Source organism: Peromyscus eremicus, chromosome 8a, assembly GCF_949786415.1.
Source record: "Peromyscus eremicus chromosome 8a, PerEre_H2_v1, whole genome shotgun sequence".
Lineage (NCBI taxonomy): Eukaryota > Metazoa > Chordata > Mammalia > Rodentia > Cricetidae > Peromyscus > Peromyscus eremicus.
Window position 1 is genome coordinate 73,454,844 of NC_081423.1, and position 20,087 is coordinate 73,474,930.

Sequence of the window (20,087 nt, forward strand, 5' to 3'; positions counted from 1 at the left end):
CATATTTAAAGTCTATTGATGAGTAATTCAAATCAGTCTGCATATGGCCTTACAATCCTTCAAACAAACCACTCCTGGGGAAGAGGGTGGCTTCTGTAGAGAAACAAAAGAAGAATGTAGTGAAGATGAAAAGACAGATGGGCACATCCAGGTCAGTGAGAGATGCACTGAGTCTCTGTTCTAGTGAGGAGCCTAAGAATCCCTGCAAAATTCACTGTATCTGTTTAATGATGGGTGCTCATAACAGTTTTGTTCAATAGGCTGGCTCCCTACGAGAAGGTAGGGATATAACACATATAAAAATATAACACGGGTATAACAGATAGACTAAAATCCTTCTGGTTGATGAACAGGGTTACATTTTTGGAAAGGAAGACCTAACTCATAGCAAGCATTCCATTCTTCTAGGAGGCTGCAGCTGGCATAGTGTTAGATTTTCTTATTTTCACTCTTTGACCTTCCAATCTACAGAAGATCACTACTTGTTCTTAGAAGCAAGTTCTGCTATTTTAAAATGGACAAAGTATAACATTCTACCTAAGTCAACATCTGCTTAAAATGTCCTTCTTGTCACCTCTCACCAAGTGACCTTAAAACAAGGGAGGCAGAGTGTTAAAGCTCAGTGTGTGTGCGGGTGGTGGTTTTGGAGCCAGAGAACACTGGGTCTGGGTCTGGATCTGGACCCTGCAGTTTCATTGAGGGTAACCTTGCTGAGTTTAGCTTCTTTGACAGTCTCTTCCGCTGCAATGATGTGACAATGATACCCACCCATGCCCTTTGGAAAAGAAGTCTGTCTTCTCTCTCTCTCTCTCTCTCTTTTTTTTTTTTCCTTTCCTCCTACAGCATGATTAAGGTCAATGAAAAGAACTGATGAGCTTCCAGAACACACTTTGGGATGTTTTCAGAGTGGAGCAAAGGAGGCTGGGTAAATGTCCACTCTTTCTATTCCTTTCACAGGAATCGAGCTAGAGTTTGGAGTGGCCAGAGATTGCTGGCTATTTATTTATTTATTTATTTATTTATTTATTTATTTATTTATTTATTTATTCATTCATTCATTCATTCATTCATTTATTTATTTATTTATTTATTTATTTATTTATTTTGGTCCTCTCATATGCTCTATTTATTTCTGTAGTAGAAGTCCAGCTTAAAAGTTGTTCCATTTTCTAAGGTCCAGTGGCTCATTCAGTTGGGGATCAGTGAGACAAACTGATTCTCTGGCTGGCCATATCTAGGTCTGTTTTTTCCTGTGTTATGGGCAACTCTGCCCTTAGTGACCTTTTCTCACAGAGCACTTGTGAGGTCCTGCCATTCAGCTATGGGTCGGACATAGCTCAGCTCAGGTGGAACAACTCTCTACAGGGTGTAGACTTGGACATTTTGAATGCAGAATTCCAGTTTTCCTTCTTTGGATCATGACTTTCCTCTGGGGACCTTATTAGGAAGCTTGAATGAGGGTGAGATGAAGCTTGACATCCACACGGTACCATGATGACATGATGTCATAAACATGACGCCCTGTGGTATTTACTTTCCACATTGTTAAGAGGATTAAATGTTATAATGTATGGACAAATACACTTAGTGTGCTCCTGGCCAATGAACATCAACTGAAGCCTCATGCAAATTACAATATGGTGTTTCCTTTTTCTACCATCTATACAGCATATATACAGCAGTTTATAGGACATAAACTCTTCCAGAAACGAGACATGATCAGTGCAGTATATCAGAGAATAGGTTTGTCTCCAGAAGGGGAATGATTCTGGAAGTGAGCAGTGAGCTGCTGAGTGTGATCTACACATGGGATTCCAAGACTTCTCTCTACTTCATGCTATAAACTGCATTTCTGCTTTATCACCCACCAAACACAACAAGAAAAAACAAGCCATGAAAACTATGCCAGGGTTATCTATAAGTCTCCTTATCTTTACAAATATGAAATTTTGAATTATGATCTTTTTAAGATGATGATTTGCAGGCTTTGCGCTTTCTTTACATGATAGTCTTTCCACACACACACAAAAAAAATAATGGTAAGTGGTTATTAGTCACTTCCTGGATCCAGGGTACATGGTCGATACTTAACATCAGCAACCCTACAATAGCGACATAGTCTCCTTGTTTGATGAGAAACTGAAGTTAAGAGAGACATAGAAACTTACATAGAGACACAAGGTTTGGAAAAGCAAAAATCTGCATATTGCTTGAAAATATGTGCACATCTGAAAGGACACCAAGGGCATTTCTCTTGTAGCTTTTGCCAAAAGGATGTAGAAGAGGTTTTCTAGAAATCCCAGCCAGGAGGTGGGTTTCCCCTTGCCATTCTCATAACACTGGTTCTGACATCAAAGGACGTATTCAGAACAAGGTAGAAATGTGACAGCCCACTGAATTCAGGGAAAAACTATGCAGTCCAACACAAGGGAGTCTTTTCCTGCTCAGGCGTTCAAGGCCAATGTAAGTGACAGTCTAGCACAATAGAAAAGGTCTTGGGCCAGGAGCCTTTGCTTCTGATTCTGGCTTGGTAAGAGCAGCTGTGGATTTCCTGGTAGCAACTCAAGCTTCTGATTTTCTTCATCTACAGATTAAGGAAAATGGTAGGGTGGTACACATACCCTCAAGGTTAATGTTACCACAACAGGATCTGGGCTGTTTGTATACTGTCTTATTTATATCTTAGACTATTTACTGTCTGTCATTTCTTATGGCCACATGAATTGCCTGATGTCAGGTATACAGTCTATATATTTCACTGCTAATGTCCAGGAATACTGCAGGCAAAAAGAAATGACCAAACACTGTTTTCAGAATAAATGATCTGTGTATACTGTACAGCATTTAAAGGCAGTGACTGCTGTTGGTTGTTTTAGGGCATGACAAATAGATTTTTAATTAGATATTAACTTTTCAAGAACGGTAATGATATATCCTGCAAGTGAGTTCAGGCAGGCAACATTCACGTTCAAATCACAATTCTGTTCCAGTTTTTGGATCTTTCCCTAGAAGTTGTTACTAGGGTTTTACCCCCTCCCGTGACATCTGATATCAGCATTTAAATCACATGAAATGAAGATGGTGAGGCTTCATTTCTTGTTTCTAATTTTTGTAACCTCCAAGAGGGTTTCTTGGTTTTGCTGATTATTCTGCAACTTCCAGGTTCTCTCCAGATGTGAGCAAAACTGCTTACTTGGTCGAGCTGCTTGCACTTACTTGATGAAGTACTTGATTCCATCTGCTGTGTAAGCTGCCTCCCACCCGTAAGGTAAGCCTAGAGTGAAAGGAAACCAAAAATACACTTAATATGATGATGAAGATAACTTTATTTTCTGGACACAAACCTCCCCCACAATGATGATTATCTGAGTGCATTTCTTGCACAAAATTATTTTCTTGAAAGGGAGAATTAAGACAATTCAGATGAGCTCTGGGACTCAGCATCTTTACAACGCAATAAATGAAGTCTTGAACAGTTAACAATCTGCTTTAGTTGCAATAACTGGATTATGACTTATCATTTACATGTGGTGAACGTTTTGTCAGCAGGATGCATGCAGAAATCTGTGTTTGCAGCGGATGGTTTCTGCCTGGAGGCAGAAGGATGGACAAGATGGCCTCTGCTTGTCTATTCTGGCTCAAAGTTTCTTTAATTGGCTCCCTTTACATTCTTTCACTCAGCTCCACAGGGAATTGGGCATGAGTGCCAGATCAGCAGGGGTTTGAAAGTAGCTTTTGGACAAGACAAGATTCCTTATTAAGTTTGAAAGTTTAGCAAAGTGATTTACAATGGATGGTGGCATTTTACTTTGTTAATTAAGAATTTTGTGCACTAAACATAAAAGGCCAAACAATTTGCTAAACTTAGCTTCCATTTCTGTAATGGGACTGAGAATAGTTAGCTAAAAAGAGATATGGAATGAAGTAAGCAGGCAACATGGGGCATATTCTGTCTAGGAGTTCTGCTTTTCCTCTCTCCTTCTCCATTTACTGAGGTGGTTTCAACCAACGTTTACGCATATAATTATAAGTGTTGTACTAATGAGCTACACAGCCTCTTCTTTTTAGAGACAAGGTCGCACTAGATTGCACAGGTTGGACATGGACTAATTCTGTAGCCCAGGCTGGCCTTAAACTTGGGATCCACTTACCTCAGTCTCCTGACTAGTTGGAATCACAGGTCTATGTCAGTGGGCTGGGCTGCCATATTTTCTCACATCTAGATTGTTGGTGGCATCTCTTTAAACTGCAATGGTTTTTACCCATTCTGCTCTATCACTGGGGTATGTCTTATATATTGCTATTGCTAAAAATTTTAACTGACCTTTCCAACAAGTTCTATGACATTAGGTTATCACAGCTCTTTTGATAGGTATAAAATACATTAATACATTTAAAAAAAAAGGCTGCATTACTCAGGCAGCTACTGTTGTGGAATGTGGAATGTAACTGAGCCTTAACAACAAATACTTGACTTTCATTCCTCTAAATATCAGCAAGGGGGAGACTGTAAGGAAACTTAACAATATGGATGAAATAAAACTTTACCTCATTCCCATTTAATTCTTAGAGAATATATTTCTTTGAGAAGATGCTATTATTCTGTGTGTGTGTGTGTGTGTGTGTGTGTGTGTGTGTGTGTGTGTGTGTGTGTTTAAGAAAAACAAATGAAAGACTTTATATTGAGTCCAGTCCAAGACTGTGGGCCAAAATTTTATAACTGTCTCTTCCATATATCAACAAGGCCATCTTGGGGTCGCTATCCTTTCTTCATGAATGTATGTTCCTACTTTTAGTAGTACTCAGAGCTTCTGAGAACTCAGTATAAGCAAAACTCTGGGAGTGACATCCTGTGACACAGGAAGTGACATCCTGTGCATGTGTTCTTTCATGTCCACTGATCATCCATGATAGATGTTGCTGTCCTATAAGACTGAGTTGATTTACTTTCTGTCTTTACACTTTCTGCATATTTAAAAAAATATAGATAGTTTCATCTGACAATGATGAGCCCCTTTGCCTACAAGGAAGACTGATGACTGTAAGGACCTTGCTTATATGACAGAAACCCTCTGATTAGTTTTTGGGTAAAATAGTAAACACTGGAAAATCAAAAAGCTGTCCTAATGTGACTAAGGTTTTCATTTGCTGGGTGAATTGTTTGATTGGTACAATTCCATCTATTTCCCCAATTCTTCAAGTCACAGGCATTCTTTAATAAAATAGGAGAAAGAGGTATACTTTAATGATAGTTTTTTTTATTAAAAAATTTTAGACTTTATCATCATGAATGTGTGTGTGCAGGATGCATGTGTGTGTGGGCTTGTACATGCAGCACATGTTGGAGGCCAGAGGTCAACTTTGTGGAATTATCTCCTTCTACCTTTATGTGGGTTCTAGAGGCTGAATTCAGGCCATTAAACTTGCAAGGGAAACCCTTTTACCAATCAAGCCACCTTGGCAGGCCCAACATTGTGTCTTTTAATCATGAGTTCAATTTAAAATGGAGTTGGCTGAGAATTCATTTTCTCAGTCCTAAAGAAGACATATTTATACTACCTCATTAAGATTCAAGGAATATTGAAGAAAGACAGTAGAAAGAATGTAAGAGGACCTACAGAAAGTTGTTTTCTTCTTAGAAAATTGGGAATCAATCTCCCGCAAGACTCAGCTATACCACTCTTGGGCATATACCCAAGGAATGCTCAATCATACCACAAGGACACATGCTCAACTATGTTCATAGCAGCATTATTTGTAATAGCCAGAACCTGGAAACAACCTAGATGCCCTTCAACTGAAGAATGGATTAAAAAATGTGGTACATATACACAATGGAGTACTACCCAGCAGAGAAAAACAATGACATCATGAGGTTTGTAGGCAAATGGATGGAACTAGAAAATATCATCCTGAGTGAGGTAACCCAGACTCAGAAAGACAAACATGGTATGTACTCACTCATAAGTGGATACTAGATGTAAAACAAAGGATAACCAGACTTCAACTCATAGCTCCAAGGAGGCTAGCTGGTAAAGAGGACCCTAGGAAAGACACAGGGATCGCCCAGCAACAGAGAAATGGATGAGATCTACATGAGCAAACTGGGGGTGAGAGGGGGTAATGGAGGGCAAGGCCGGGGGGAAGAGAGCTTAGGGGTACAGGAGTTCCTAGCTGGATCAGGAACAGAGTGGGAGAACAAGGAAAGAAATACCACAATAAATGAAGACACCATGGGAATAGGAAGAATCAGAGTGCTAGAGAGGTCCCCAGGAATCCACAAAGATGACTCCACCATAGACTACTGGCAATGGTCAAGAGGGTGCCTGAGCTGACCTACTCTGGTGATCAGATGGCCAAACACCCTAACTGTCATGATAGAACCCTCACCCAGTGACTGATGGAAGTGAAAGCAGAGATCCACGGCCAAGCCCCAGGGGGAGCTCTAGGAGTCCAACAGATGAGAGAGAGGAGGGATCATATGAGCAAGAGATATCGAGACCATGATTGGAAAAAGTACAGAGACAACTAGCCAAACTAGTGGAAACACATGTACTGTGAACCAATAGCTGAGGAACCCTCATGGAACTGGACCAGGCCCTTAGTTGTTTAGCTTGAACTGTTTGGGAGGCCCCCAGGCAGTGGGACTGGGACCTGTCCTTAGTGCATGAGCTGGCTTTTTGGAAGCTAGGGCCTATGCTGAGATACTTTGCTCAGCCTTGGTGCAGGGAAGAGGGGATTGAATCTGCTTCAACTGAATGTATCAGGCTCTGCTGACACCCCAGGGGCGACCTTACCTTGGAGGAGGTGAGAATGGGGGGTGTGTTGGAGGGAAGGCTGGGGGGTGGGAGGAGGGAGGAGAGGGAAATCTGTGGTTGATATGTAAAACGAATAGAAAATCTCTTAATAAAAAGAAAAACAAAAAGAAAGTTGTTTTCTGGGAAAGACATAGCCTTTACAGCAAGAAACCCATGGCAGCTGTGGATACTTGCACTAAGTCTGCATAAGAATAGCCCATCCCACCAGGGAGAAGTGGCACATGTCTTTATTCCCAGCACTCAGGAGGTAGAGCCAGGCGGATCTCTGGAAGTTTGAGGCCAGCCTGATCTACAGAGTGAGATCCAGGACAGGCACCAAAACTACACAGATAAACCCTGTCTCGAAAAACCAGATAAAGAAAAAAAAAAAAAATGGCCATGCACAGTCAGATGGAGGAGGGGCTCAGGGAACCCTACTCTTCATTGCTGAGCTATTTTCTAAGATAGACGGGGAAGGGGGTGTCACTGCCTTCTGTTATATGCCCACTGATGACCCCATCTGGCTCCACTGGATAATTTCAATCCAGTGATAATAAAAATGGCCCTACTTTTAAACAAAATGGGTCACAAAACCATCCCCAAAGTTATGATTATAAGAAAGGGACTCATACGGAATGGGGAGGGGTATTGATAAGAAGAGGGAATCAAGAGATAGTGTGGGGGAGAGAGCAATCAGAATTCATTATATACCATATATAAAATTGTCAAATAACAAAACTAATAAAAATGAAAATGACATTCTCTGACCTGAAAAAAGCAAGTGCTTATTTTTTTTTAAAGACCAAAGATTCTTATTTTAATCATCTTAACATCATCTGTAAACAGAAGTGGAGACTAAGCTGACAGTAATTAATCTCCCCATGATATCTAAGTAATAGAAACACAATCACTGTCTAATTTAAAGACAGACATACAAATAGCCTACTTCATATAAAAGAGCTCTTTTGGTATTCACAAGCATACATGATTATGATATACTTGGGTTTCCAATGGTAATGATTTTATTTCTTCATAATGATGATTTGGAAGTAATTATAACAGAATATAAGTACCTTGAAATAATCACTATTGTTACAAATAAGGAAATAGTTGTATAGTTACAAAATCTTCACATGTAAATATACGCTGCTTCTAATTCTTCCTTTTCATATTTTCTTTTAAAAACTGTTATTGACAACTCCAAGCACCTGCAATTGTTTCTGATTGGAAGTGTTTGCCTGTGAGTTCTCACAGAACATTCTTTCCACCGAGATCATCTGTTTCTAATCACAAACTTCATGGTGATGACTCCAAAATCTGCATGAGTATCTTGCCAGAGTGAAAGTCTGGAACATATTGAACTTAGAATCCTGGCTGTCACCTACAACTCAACATATCTAAATTCAAACTCATCATGTTTCCACACAAAATGATTTCCTCTCTGTTTCCCCAGTCCATTCATCACCACAGATTCTCTTTGTTATGTTTGGCCCACGTACTAATTTATTAAATATTTATGGATTATTATGTGTTTATGTGTTCAGATTTTTGCCCTGGTGTTCAATAAAATAACGATGGAAAATAAACATGCACCTTGATCTCACAGAGCTTTAAAAATAAGGATGAGGATGTACCTCAGTCGGTGGAGTGTTTGCCTAGCCTGCACAAAGCCCTGGCTCTGCTCGACAGCATTTCGTGAACAGGGGCTGGATGTGCTGGTGCATACCTATAATCCCAACACTGGAGAGATAGAAAGAGAGAAACAATTTAAAGTCATGCATGGCAACACAGGGAGTTTGAAGTCAGCCTATATGAGACCATGTCTCAAGTATAAACAAAAGCTCTTACAAAACAAAACCCAAACACCGTCCGTTCCCCCCGCCCCCCAATCATACACAAACACATTAACAAAAGTCAGTTCAGGTAGTACAGGCCAAGCTCCAGGACAGGAAGAACTGCAAAGTAGTGAGGAAAGGTCGGCAGGGGTCTCCCAGAGGCTGCAGCACTGAGTGGAAGCTGGGAAAGTGCATACCTGGGGATGAAGACTCTAGGTAGCTGGAACACAGTCATGAGGCCTGTGGTGGAGGCCTCCTGGCACATTGAGAACTGAGGGACCTGCTGCCTCCACCCAAGTGCAGAAAGATTCTGCTAGAAACATTATTACACCGTGATCTGCAGGCTGCAGCAGGATTGTCTGGGACTCCCTCTCCTCTCTTCTCTCCTCTTCCCTCCCCTTCCCTCGCTCCCTTTTTGAGACAGGGTCTCATAGCCTCAGCTATGTAGAGCAGGCGACCTTAAATTGGCAGATTCCTAACAAGAGAAGACCTGCTCTCATTGAGGATGAAGAAGCTGCAAGGGAATGCTGCCCCATTATACTTGGGAAAAGGCCACATAATCTAAAATATATATATATATATATATATATATATATATATATATATATATATATATATATATTTTTTTTTTTTTTTGAGATCCACAGAGCCCAAGTTTTTTACCTGACTAAATTTCAAGGGAAAGTAAGCCTTGCAAGGAGAGAAAGCACACACACTCTTTCTTGACAGAGCAAGGGAGAGGAAGAGCTGCCAGGAATATGGCCAAGAAAGCAATGGACACTAACTCATTTTAAAGCATGATGTGATTATGGACCATTGTAACTTAGCACTTCTGGGAACTCTAAACATAAGCACACTTGACCTCCTGAAACAGCTCTTGGCCTCCAAGACTTGACAGGGATGCTGTACCCACGATATCTCAAGAGTATGGCTGCATAAACAAGACCTGCATAACAATAACACCAGTTGACATGGCATTGTGGATGGTGGAAATTTCACAAGGCCCAATCCTACATGAAGAGCTACAGCCAGTGGGGTGAGAGCCACATTTACCTATGGGTATAAGAGTGTGTATTAAAATACCACAATGCTTTTGTTTGTATATCCTATGCAGAATGTGGGTGATTTCATTTATTGAGGCTTGGAATCCTGTTAAATGGTGTGGTGTAAAGAAAGAAGGCCAAGTGAGTTTAGGGGATTGTGAGAAAGACTGGAATAATGGACCAGAGCCTTTCAATGTAGAGAGAAGACACGGGAATTGGGAGGTGGAGGAGTAGACCACCTTGGTGAGGACGATCACTATGTAGTAAGCTGGGAAGAGGTGAGGTCTGAGTGAGTCAGCAGGGTACTCTTGCTGCCAAGATTCACGGTGGACATGAAGGGGCTTCAGAAGGAGGGCACAGAAACCCTGACAAAAGGAACTGAAAGAGGAAGGGTCCGGATGGAGAAAGGCAGGAGCTGGAACAGTCAGACGAGGTAAACTGACACTGACAAGGACCACACTGCAGGGAGTCTCCAGTTCATCTGCAAAGCTCTAGTGTCCCCATCAGCTCAAGGAGACTCAACCAGTGCCATGGGACATCCCAGGCAGGAAAGAAAGGGAGGAGGGAGGTGGAGGGAGAGAGAAATGGGGGGGGAGGGAGAGATTTTGAACTAAGTAGGCAAAGCTTCACTAAAGATTATGACATCCATCCCATCCAAGGAATTGTCAATCGATTTTGAATCAGAAAATCTAAATTCACAGGCACTGCTTTTGACTCAAAGTTGAAGAACGTGGTAATAACTGTGCAGGGCCTCAGCTTTCTCATTTATATGAGTAATGATCACAGCTATCCCGCTAGCTTGTGGAGTTATCATGAGACTATTATTAGTTAATATATAATGATACAATTATATGCAAAAGGAGGCCATTATTATTAATAGCAACAAAACAGGAGCTTCCTCATTGCCCAGGACTCTATTGATGTCATGCAGACATCTACCACAGGAAAAACTTCAATACCTATGGGACAAGTTTGAGTAAGAGGAAGTCATACTTTCCCACACTCCTTCCCTCAGTGTAGGGGATTACAGTCTCTGCTTCACTGTCACGTTGCTAGCAAATGATGCAACCACTGTCTGATCATGTGTGACCTGACACCCTGACACTGGCACTCGGTCACTAAAGCATTAGTCTGTCTCCACAGCCTCAGCCTCTGCATTGCTAACAGCCAACAGCAAAACAATTAACTGATACTTCTTCCTAACTCACTAGAACAAGCAGAGAAAGAGAATCTCCAACATCCCAATCTCTCCTTTACTGTGCCAAGCAATCATCTTTTAGGCGGAAATGAACTAGATTCTAGGCTCAGGGACAAAATGGTCTATTGTAGAGTCATTTTTGTTAGATTTTAGGATTGTTCAAGTTAATTTGTAGGTCTAAACTGTGATGCCAATTTTAAAGGAACTACACTTAATTTTCCTATGAAAGAGAAATCTATTATACTAAATGATGGTTGTGACCTATAAATAACCAGATAATTCATTATTTCAAGGGCAAAATAAAATTTCTAAGGAGATAATTTCCAAAAGAACCATCTAAGTTTCAGAACTGTGCTTTAAGTGCTCCTGATTGTTAGACTTGTATAAATGCTTTAACAGTAGGCATGATTTTGCATCTGGGATTTGGTTACATATTGCCCTTGTCTGGGGAGCAGGGATAAGAATTTGCACCTATAGACGTCAATGTAGATGTTACATTATTCAAATTAGAAGCCACACATCCACCCAAGAAAGACTATGATTACATGGAAGAGAAAACACTGAAAATACACTTACAAGCAACCTGGTTGCCCATAATCCTCCTCGGGTAGGTGTCGCTTCTTTTGGCAAATAAATATATTCTAGACTAGTATGTAGTTAAAGTGGAGGGTGAGAAGGCTAGCACCCATTTTCCACATTTCCCTTTCAACATATGTAATCTGCATTTTCCTAGAATTTACTCCCAGTTAGGGTTCAGCATCCTGAACTCCTACACGCTGACACCTGGCAAGCCAGCTTGAGTGTCCTTTCTTCTACTGTTCACTCTCATCCCACGCCCAAGACTGTAGGTGAGAACGTAGAACGACACTCACAGTTGTTCCTGGGCATTTACTCAATGTTAGGGGAGCCACCTGGGGATTTGGGTTTGCTTTGCTTAAAACCAGTAATATCCAGCAGACTTTATACTATGCATTGACCAAACTCAGTATAAGGATTGTGGCAGTTTTCCTGGCAAAGTTATGTGACCTCATTCTGTATAACCAGCCTAAAGAGACAGGCTAGTAAAGGGATTAAAAGGTCCTTTCAAAATTCTTCGTGTTCTGACAAGTTCTGCTCATGACCAGTCAACTCGTCTGACTTGATCAGTGTAAAGAGCAGTAATGGCTAACAGCCTAGAGAGCTGTACCCACCCATATCCATAGCTTACTCTGCCAATTCCTTCAGGGGCTGGTTTAGTTGTTATCGAGTCAGTGGTGTTTTCCTGGTCATTCAATATAAAACAGCCCTCTCTGCCACCTCTGGCACACGTTAGCTGCCTTAACCAGCTTTCCTTCTTTCCCAACCCCCTCCTTGTTTCCGTTCCCTGCCCCCACTACCAGCAGTATTGTGCACATATACGATTTTTAACTGCTATTTGCTGAATTAAGGAATCAATGTTTACTATGCCAAATGTCTATGGTAATACAAACACCTACTATTTAATCAGACACAAGATGAGAGGAGAGGATGTTAGAAAAAGGTGTTGAAAGGGTGCTAAATCAAGATAAGAATTTAAAAGTGGACTGTAAGGGTGTACTCAATGATCTGTATTCTTTTCTTATGAGTTGACAGTTTCTTCTTTATAGGTTACAGAGCAGAAGGGGAAAGGTAGAGGTTTCAATTCTCTCTCTCTCTCTCTCTCTCTCTCTCTCTCTCTCTCTCTCTCTCTCTGTCTCTCTCTCTGTCTCTCTTTAAGGCAGGTCTTTTTATTTAAGCCCAGGCTGGCCTGGATCTCATATAAAATCAGGCTATTTTTGAACTCAACAGAGATCCACATGTATCTGTCTCCTAAGTGCTGGGATTAGAGGCCTGCACCACCATGTCTGGTTCTAAGTTCTTACAAAGACAAGCAAGATTCCTTTAAAAAAAAACTGTTTCACTAGCATAATGGAGATGTGAAGGGGTGATTGGCTGCTGAACATGAGTTAGTGGGCCTACTCAGGGCAAGGGGAAGACACCTGAATAACTGTGCATTCTCCTTCTAGTTCCCTTCAGGGAAACTTGTTTGCTGAGTAGAGGTTGAATGTTGCTCTTCAGCAAGCTTCACTGTCTCTGTTGAGGAGTAACAACAACATGGCGGGTAGTCCAAACAGACAGGCGGAGTCTTCTGCAGCCATCAGGCTGTCGGAGAGTAACCATGTAGAGGCAAACTTATCCAAGAAGACAGGTTAACTAGTTCAAATGCTAAGAAGACTATGCGAGTATCTCTACTGAGGGTCACTGTTGATTGCCTCACTCTCCATCTGAGAGTGTACCATATCAGATTTCCCAAACTCAAGTATGAAAAAAGAGATCATTAAAAACTATTTTGAAAATCAGCCTTTAAGAAAGTATGCTTCCTGTGCATACCTCTTTAGTTTTTCCCTCTTGCATTGCAAACTCTCACAAAGGTAGCACACACATGTATCAGCACAGAGCTCCACGGGAGGGATGTGTAGCAGGGTATGACTTGGTTCTTTGCTCAAAGCATTATAGGACAGAAATGAAAATACTGCCTGGGGAGACCTTTTTTTTTTTCGATGAACTAGGAAATTATGTGCTTCTAAATTAACTTGTAATTGACAGAATTCAATTTGTAGCTGTAGGACATGAGCTGCCCCAGACCTGCTTTGCTAGGCCTAGAAGTGGGGAGCACTGCTTGCTATATGACTCCTTCGACCTTCAGACTAGCCTTATATTTCAATGGACCTTCCAGGGCTCCAATCTCTAGGTCTTTAAAGCTTGTGGAGGCCACATCCACAAGGGGAACCTCTTTGTTTCCAGGTTAACTAATTACACACAGGACCCCATCGCAGATACGCTTAGGCTAGTAGTTCACTGACTAGTGTGTACATGCGTGTTTGCCAGGAGTCAGGAATTTGAAGGGCTGCCTTAGAATCCTGTCTATTGAAGTGCTCATATGTTACTTCAAATAGTGTCCAGATCAGAGAAGGGAACCTTCTATGTTTGTCCCCAGGAAGGGACATGTCACTGAAAAAAACTATGTGAAAAGCTACATACAAACAACAACAAATCTTCATAACTAACTTTTGTGTTTTCTTTAGAGGCATAAAAAATAAAATAAATATATAATTTGAAATAGTCAAAGAATTATAAAAACTCTCCCAACAATAAATCCAGAATATTGAATAAACGGTTTCTGTTCCAGCCTTGTGGTTAGTAGATGAGAGAGAGGTGGTGATAAAAATGGGAAGAAAATGAGAAAGTAAACAAGGAACTGAAGGGTGAGAAGGTAGGGAAACAGAGATTTAAACATTTATGGCTCTTAACTGAATTGGCTGTAAAAATAGTTGTGTGCAGATTATGGACTGAAAAGGAAAAGAGAAAGAAGAAATAACTAGGATTATCAAAAGCTAAGCTGGACGACAGGACACTTGGGCAGCTCAAGTGAGTTTGCGAATGGTTGACGCCGTTTCCTGATTTTTCTAAACTCCCAATCAGTTGTGAACTCTCATCCCAGGTATTTCTGGAATACTGGCCAAAATCTCCCCGACAAGACTGTCATGGCAAAACTCTGGTCTACTCTGAGCAGTTGGTCTAGGCCTTCATCTGTCCAGACACTGGAACTGTCAGAAATTTCATTCAGGACATTTCCTACTGACATTTGCCAAACGTCTACTATTCAAAACCTGGAGATCTATTTTATATCATGGGGCCTAACTATGCTTGGTTAGATTTTTCAATGGTGACCTCCCCTAGAATTTTCCTGTAGTATCCTTAGGCCAACCCAATATAGTCATGCCAAGTCATGAAATAGCAATAGTATTGTGTGTACAACCACTCACAACACATAATTATCAACTAAAAGGTATCAACAGATACAAAGATGCACTGTAAACAGAAGGAGAGTATTGTCTATTAGAACCTAATGGTAGATCTCTTATTTTATCCTGTCCTTTTATTTTCTATCATTCTCCTTGCTGTCTGCCCCAGATGTGGTTAGGCTGTTCATCTTAGTTATATTAAGAAGGAATATTCCATCTCAACATTCCAACACCTTCTTTTTCCCCCTCCTTATATGATAGCCATTAGCAAAGTGGACCCATATCAAAGAAAAAATGTAAGTCCCTTCTCAGTTGACCAGTGACAGTTACTGATAATTTAGTATAAGGAAAGAAATTATGAACAGCCATGTTTTACTTTTGCATACTGATTTGCTTTGAAAGACATAGACAGCAGACCATTCTAAAAACAGTCAGAGGCCGGTCCCGTCAATAATTCCTTAACTTTAAATTGTCATCTGAGTAGTAGGGATCCTCAAAATAAGTCTGAATTTCATCTGCTTATCTCAACTAATAACTGAAGAAAAACAAAAGCTATTTGTTGGTGGGTAATCCTAATGTCAAAGGTTACATGATACTAGATAGGAGTTGTTTAGCTTACCGAGTTTGTCAGAAGGAGTTTGTCAATGGGGAACACAACCTGTCAGTATAAATGGGTGCGTGGAGAGTAATTCATATTGAGATAGATATTTTTGAGATGGTTTCAATCTCACATGCTTTTAAATTATGATGGTTTCCCTTCCATTTAACTTTGGCTTTATCACTGCCATGTAAAACCGCTCAGAGCTCAAATCTGTAACAGTTCCTTCTATATACACATTTCCCCATTTAAAAATAATTTCCCTCATTATTCCCCTGAGCTATGTTTACTTTGTATCATAGACAATATATTTAATCTATTAAACTTTGCATTATGATTACTTTTACAATCATTTTGTTCCCCATTCGCCTAGACTGCTTGCTCTGTGAGGATTAGAACCCTAAATCATGCTCACACACAGCAGGTTTCAAAAGAGGATTCTTTGAGTAGAATAATTCATTCATTTCCTTTTGTTAACTTAGACTGTTGTATTGGTCCTTCTGCGAAAAATGTAAAAAAAGGCACTCCTGTGTGTGTTTGTTTATGCTTGTGTGAAGACATGTACACACATGTATGCAAGTCCATGTGTGTATGTGAACATGTGGAGATCAGAAATCAACTCCGAGAGGTGATATTTGCTGGCCAATAAGCCTCAGAGATCTGCCTGTCTCTATTTCTCCAACACTGGGATTATGTGTGTCCTGCATTTTTAAACATAGCTCCTGTCCTGGATAGTTTTAATGTCAACTTGACATAAGCTAGAGTCATCAGAGAGAAGGGAATCTCAATTAAGAAAATGCTCCCATAAGATCGGGCTGTAGGTAAATCTGTAATGTATTTTCTTACTTAGTGACTGGTGGGGGAGGGCCCAGCCATTGTGGGTGGTGCCATCCCTGGGCTGGTGGTCCTGGGTTCTATGAGAAAGCAGGCTGTGCAAGCCATATGGAGCAAGCCAGTAAGTAGCAATCCTCCATGGCCTCTTTATCAGCTCCTGCCTCCAAGTTTCCGCCCTGTTTGAATTCCTTTCCTGACTTTCTTCAGTGATGAACTATGATGTGGAAGTGTAAATCAAATAAACCCTTTCTTCCCCATTTTGCTTTTGGTCATGGTGCTTCATCATAGCAACAGTAACCCTAACTAAGACAGCTTCTGAGGACCAAACTCAGGTCTTATAGGCACTTTGCCAACTGAGCCATCTCCGTAGCTCCACTCCTCCTTGAGGGGATGCTGTCCTGCTCCAGAGCACACAGCAGGGTAGTCAATCAGGACTGGACTCTAGTTCCCAGTGTACACTCCTGAGTTCTACGTATTGCACAGAACGAAGGTGCTCTGTGACAGGCACACAGAGAGGATTTCGGAAGTTCTTTTTGATCCTGTGCGCACTGTTTTTCTTGATTTCTCTTGCCTTTTTAAAAATAGTGATGGGAACCCAGAACTTCACATTCCTTTGCACATTTGAGATAAAATTTATCATCATACTGATTCTGTGGGCCCCAAATATAGTTTCTGATGCTAGATATCTAGATATATAATGACGACTCATATCCCTGTTTGTTTGTGTCTCTGGCAGGAAGTGGCCTCCTAAGCAACACACATAATAGAACAGCATATAACGATCCACTAATTCAACCAATCAAGTCTACTTTAAGAATATGATTAAAATAACATGGAGACTTTAAATGCCCCTTTATTCTTCCACACTAGATCATTAGATCACCTTCTATTGTCCATTCTAGCACCTATCCATTTCTGGTGATTGACGTCGGATGACTTGACATTCTACATTCTTCACTGATGTTATATTAGGTATGAAAATTGAACTTGAGTGTAAAAGTAATCAAATGCTAGTGATTAAATTATAGAAAATATGAACTGGCACATGAAAGGGGCTATTAAACACCACTGCTTCTCATGTCTTCTAAGAATCTTAAGAAAGGCTCAAAATTAATTCTAAAGAGAGCTTCAGGAAATTGGGGGAAGAACCCCTTAAATTTATGTTTTCTACTTGGAAAAAAGTATGCTTTTATTATCTTCAGTGTGATTTTCATCAATAATAGAAGTGAGACCACACTGTTGATTTTCTCTGATGACAAGTCACATATATATATTTAAAAAGTCAATGTGAGCTGGGCGGTGGTGGCGTATACCTTTAATCCCAGCACTCGGGAGGCAGAGGCAGGTGGATCTCTGTGAGTTCGGGGCCAGCCTGGTCTACAGAGAGAGACCCAGGACAGGCACCAAAACTACACAGAGAAACCCTATCTCGAAAAACAAAAATAAACAAGTAAACAAAAACCAAAAGAACAACAACAACAAAGAAGACAGAAAAAGTCAATGTGAAACTGAGGCAAATAAAGAAAAGGCTAATTTCAGAAATAGAGTACGTGTACACTTAGAAAACTGAAGTATTCAGAGACTTGCTGTCCTTATTTGAGGTGTGAATATCAAAAACCAAAGAAGAGCAAACTAACCTTGGAAAATTCCACTTACTTAGTGATGGGTATACCTTGGTTTTATGTTTTAGTTTAAATTAAAATGTATAGATATGTTTGTTAATCATTAGGCCAACATAATTTTCTTGCTATTAGACCTCTGACTGGGACCTCTGTTGGGGTTCTGGATTACTCTTATGGGAACTCCACTCAGAATGCAGTGGGTGTTATTCCAAGTGTTGGTTGCTTTAGAGTGGACTGAGAATTCTAGCTACGAAACAATCTAAAGGCAGAATCTAGACTTCTATAAATTGCTGCATCTTTCCAGATGACTCCCTCATACCCTATCAGTGGCATTTTTTTCAGTCATTATTAGAACTGTCTCAAGTTTTCCAAACGTTTATTTCATCAACTTAATATATGTAACTAATTTATAAGGAGTGGAATCAACACTTTAACCAGGAGCTGTGGAAAGTTAATGACAAGTAGTGAGAAACTTATTTGATGCAGGTAGGAGCCCATGTCCATATATTATTGACGGAGAGTTGGTGAGGTGAATAGATGGGCAAGTGGGTTAAACATAGAGGTTGCTTGCTCCCACCTTTTTTTTTTTTTTTTTTTTTTTTTTTTTGGAGAAAGTGAAGAAAGAGAGGGGTGGGAGGAGAAAGGAAAACATTAAGAGTCATGGAGTTTTCAGTATTTATCGAGAAATAAAAGTACTATCAGGGTGACTGAGACAAATACAGTTAAAAACATTATATTTTTCTTGGTTTCCAAAAGACCAAAATGTATTTGCTGAATTTTCCTTCTTCCTGCTAACTTCTTGGTCTAGTACCTTCTTTCGTATAGACCTCTAAATATTCCCAGTGTTATTCTGCCTGAATATCCTCTTTCTCTCTACTTACACTTCCATTCTCTCATAATTTTAAAAATCACATGTATGTCAAAGATTTTCAGATTTATTTCTCCAATCCAGCCATTTCTTAATCTAGACTTGGGAACAGTGACTCTGTGAGAACACCTCCACTTTGATGCCTCTTAGGCAGCCTAGACGACTTTTCTCCAGATTAAGTTTTAATGTACGTCTCCAATCCTCCTCTCCATCCCCTTGGTGTCACTAAGTGAACCTCCTCTGGCTGAACAAGAGCTCTTTGCTGAAAGGCTCATGTCCGTAACTTGCCAGAGGTGGTCTTACTCACCATCTTACTCTGCAGACAGCCCTTGCTGACCCTCTCCATTTCTATCAGAGCAGTCAGTCCACTATCCATAGCACTTTCTCATGTTCAGATGCTATCTTCTGGTTTCTTGTTTACTATTTGTTCTCCCCAACTCTCCCCATAAGTTCTATGAGGGCAGGGATGAAATACCCACCCGTTCTCATGTACCATGAATCTGGCCAATGCCTGCTATCTGGTAGGCCATCAGAAATGTTTGATGAATAGTTAGCATTTTATTTCTGTTTAAAAAAAATTCCTTATGTAGATAAAAACATATTATTTTAAGAAAAGAGGACTGAATGTTTAAATATTTCCCATGAAGAAATGTCTCTAGAAATATTCTTGGTTTTATTTAGCTGATTAACTCATGTGCAGTATAACAAACCATGCACTTGTTTTTCATTAATAAGAGGACTGCTTAAACACCTTACACAGACAGCTCCTCTATCTGCTGACACATAGCTTTATTATTAGTGGTCGGTGCACAGAGAGAAGGCATTGGTCTTCTACAGGAAATACTACAGTGATCTGAAATGTAGGTCAGACACCACTGCTCTAAGAGAAGAGTACAAACGCCCACTTAGCCGCTGCCACTGCTTATTGCTAAGATAAGAAAATCATGTTTAAACAACAATGAAAAACTACTTACTCTGCAATTATATCTGGTTAACTTATATGAGAATGATCTATTATCATAGCTATCTTTGGACCTTTTGCGATTTTAACATGCTCTTCAGATCTGTAAGAAAGCTTACAGTCAGTGTCTCCTAAGGGTAACCACTAGACAGAAAGCTAGATAATAGCTATGTTTCTGTGAACAGTTAGATCTGGAAGCCCCAACATAGTTCTATATACCAATTAAGTTTCCGTAATGCTGACTTGTCACATGTCAAGTCAATAACTAAACAGGAAAGAGCTTCCTGGGACATTCCTTGCCTTCATGGGTTTCTGCATGTGACAGCAGAACACATGCATAACTGTGTGCTGTGGTCCAGGCACTCACAGCCTTCAGAAACAACACTAACCGCAGGGCCACACTTAGATGGCTGCAGACCCCATGCAAATATCCAAAGTGCTGTTTTGAGTGCATTTATCAGGTTGTTGGGAAATGGTAGTATTTCCTTTGAACATTTAAAAAACTTTGGTAAAATGTATATATGCTCA

At 40.3% G+C, this 20,087-nt stretch overlaps 1 protein-coding gene across 1 annotated transcript in view; it reads right to left on the reverse strand.

The window, feature by feature from the left end:
* The window catches only part of Stxbp4 (syntaxin binding protein 4), a 153,876-nt gene that overhangs the window by 17,986 nt on the left and 115,803 nt on the right, over nucleotides 1-20,087 (reverse strand). The window contains exon 17 of the mRNA XM_059271512.1: nucleotides 3,217-3,274. Within this exon, the coding sequence (XP_059127495.1) occupies nucleotides 3,217-3,274 (58 nt within the window). The remainder of the gene's footprint in view (nucleotides 1-3,216; nucleotides 3,275-20,087) is intronic.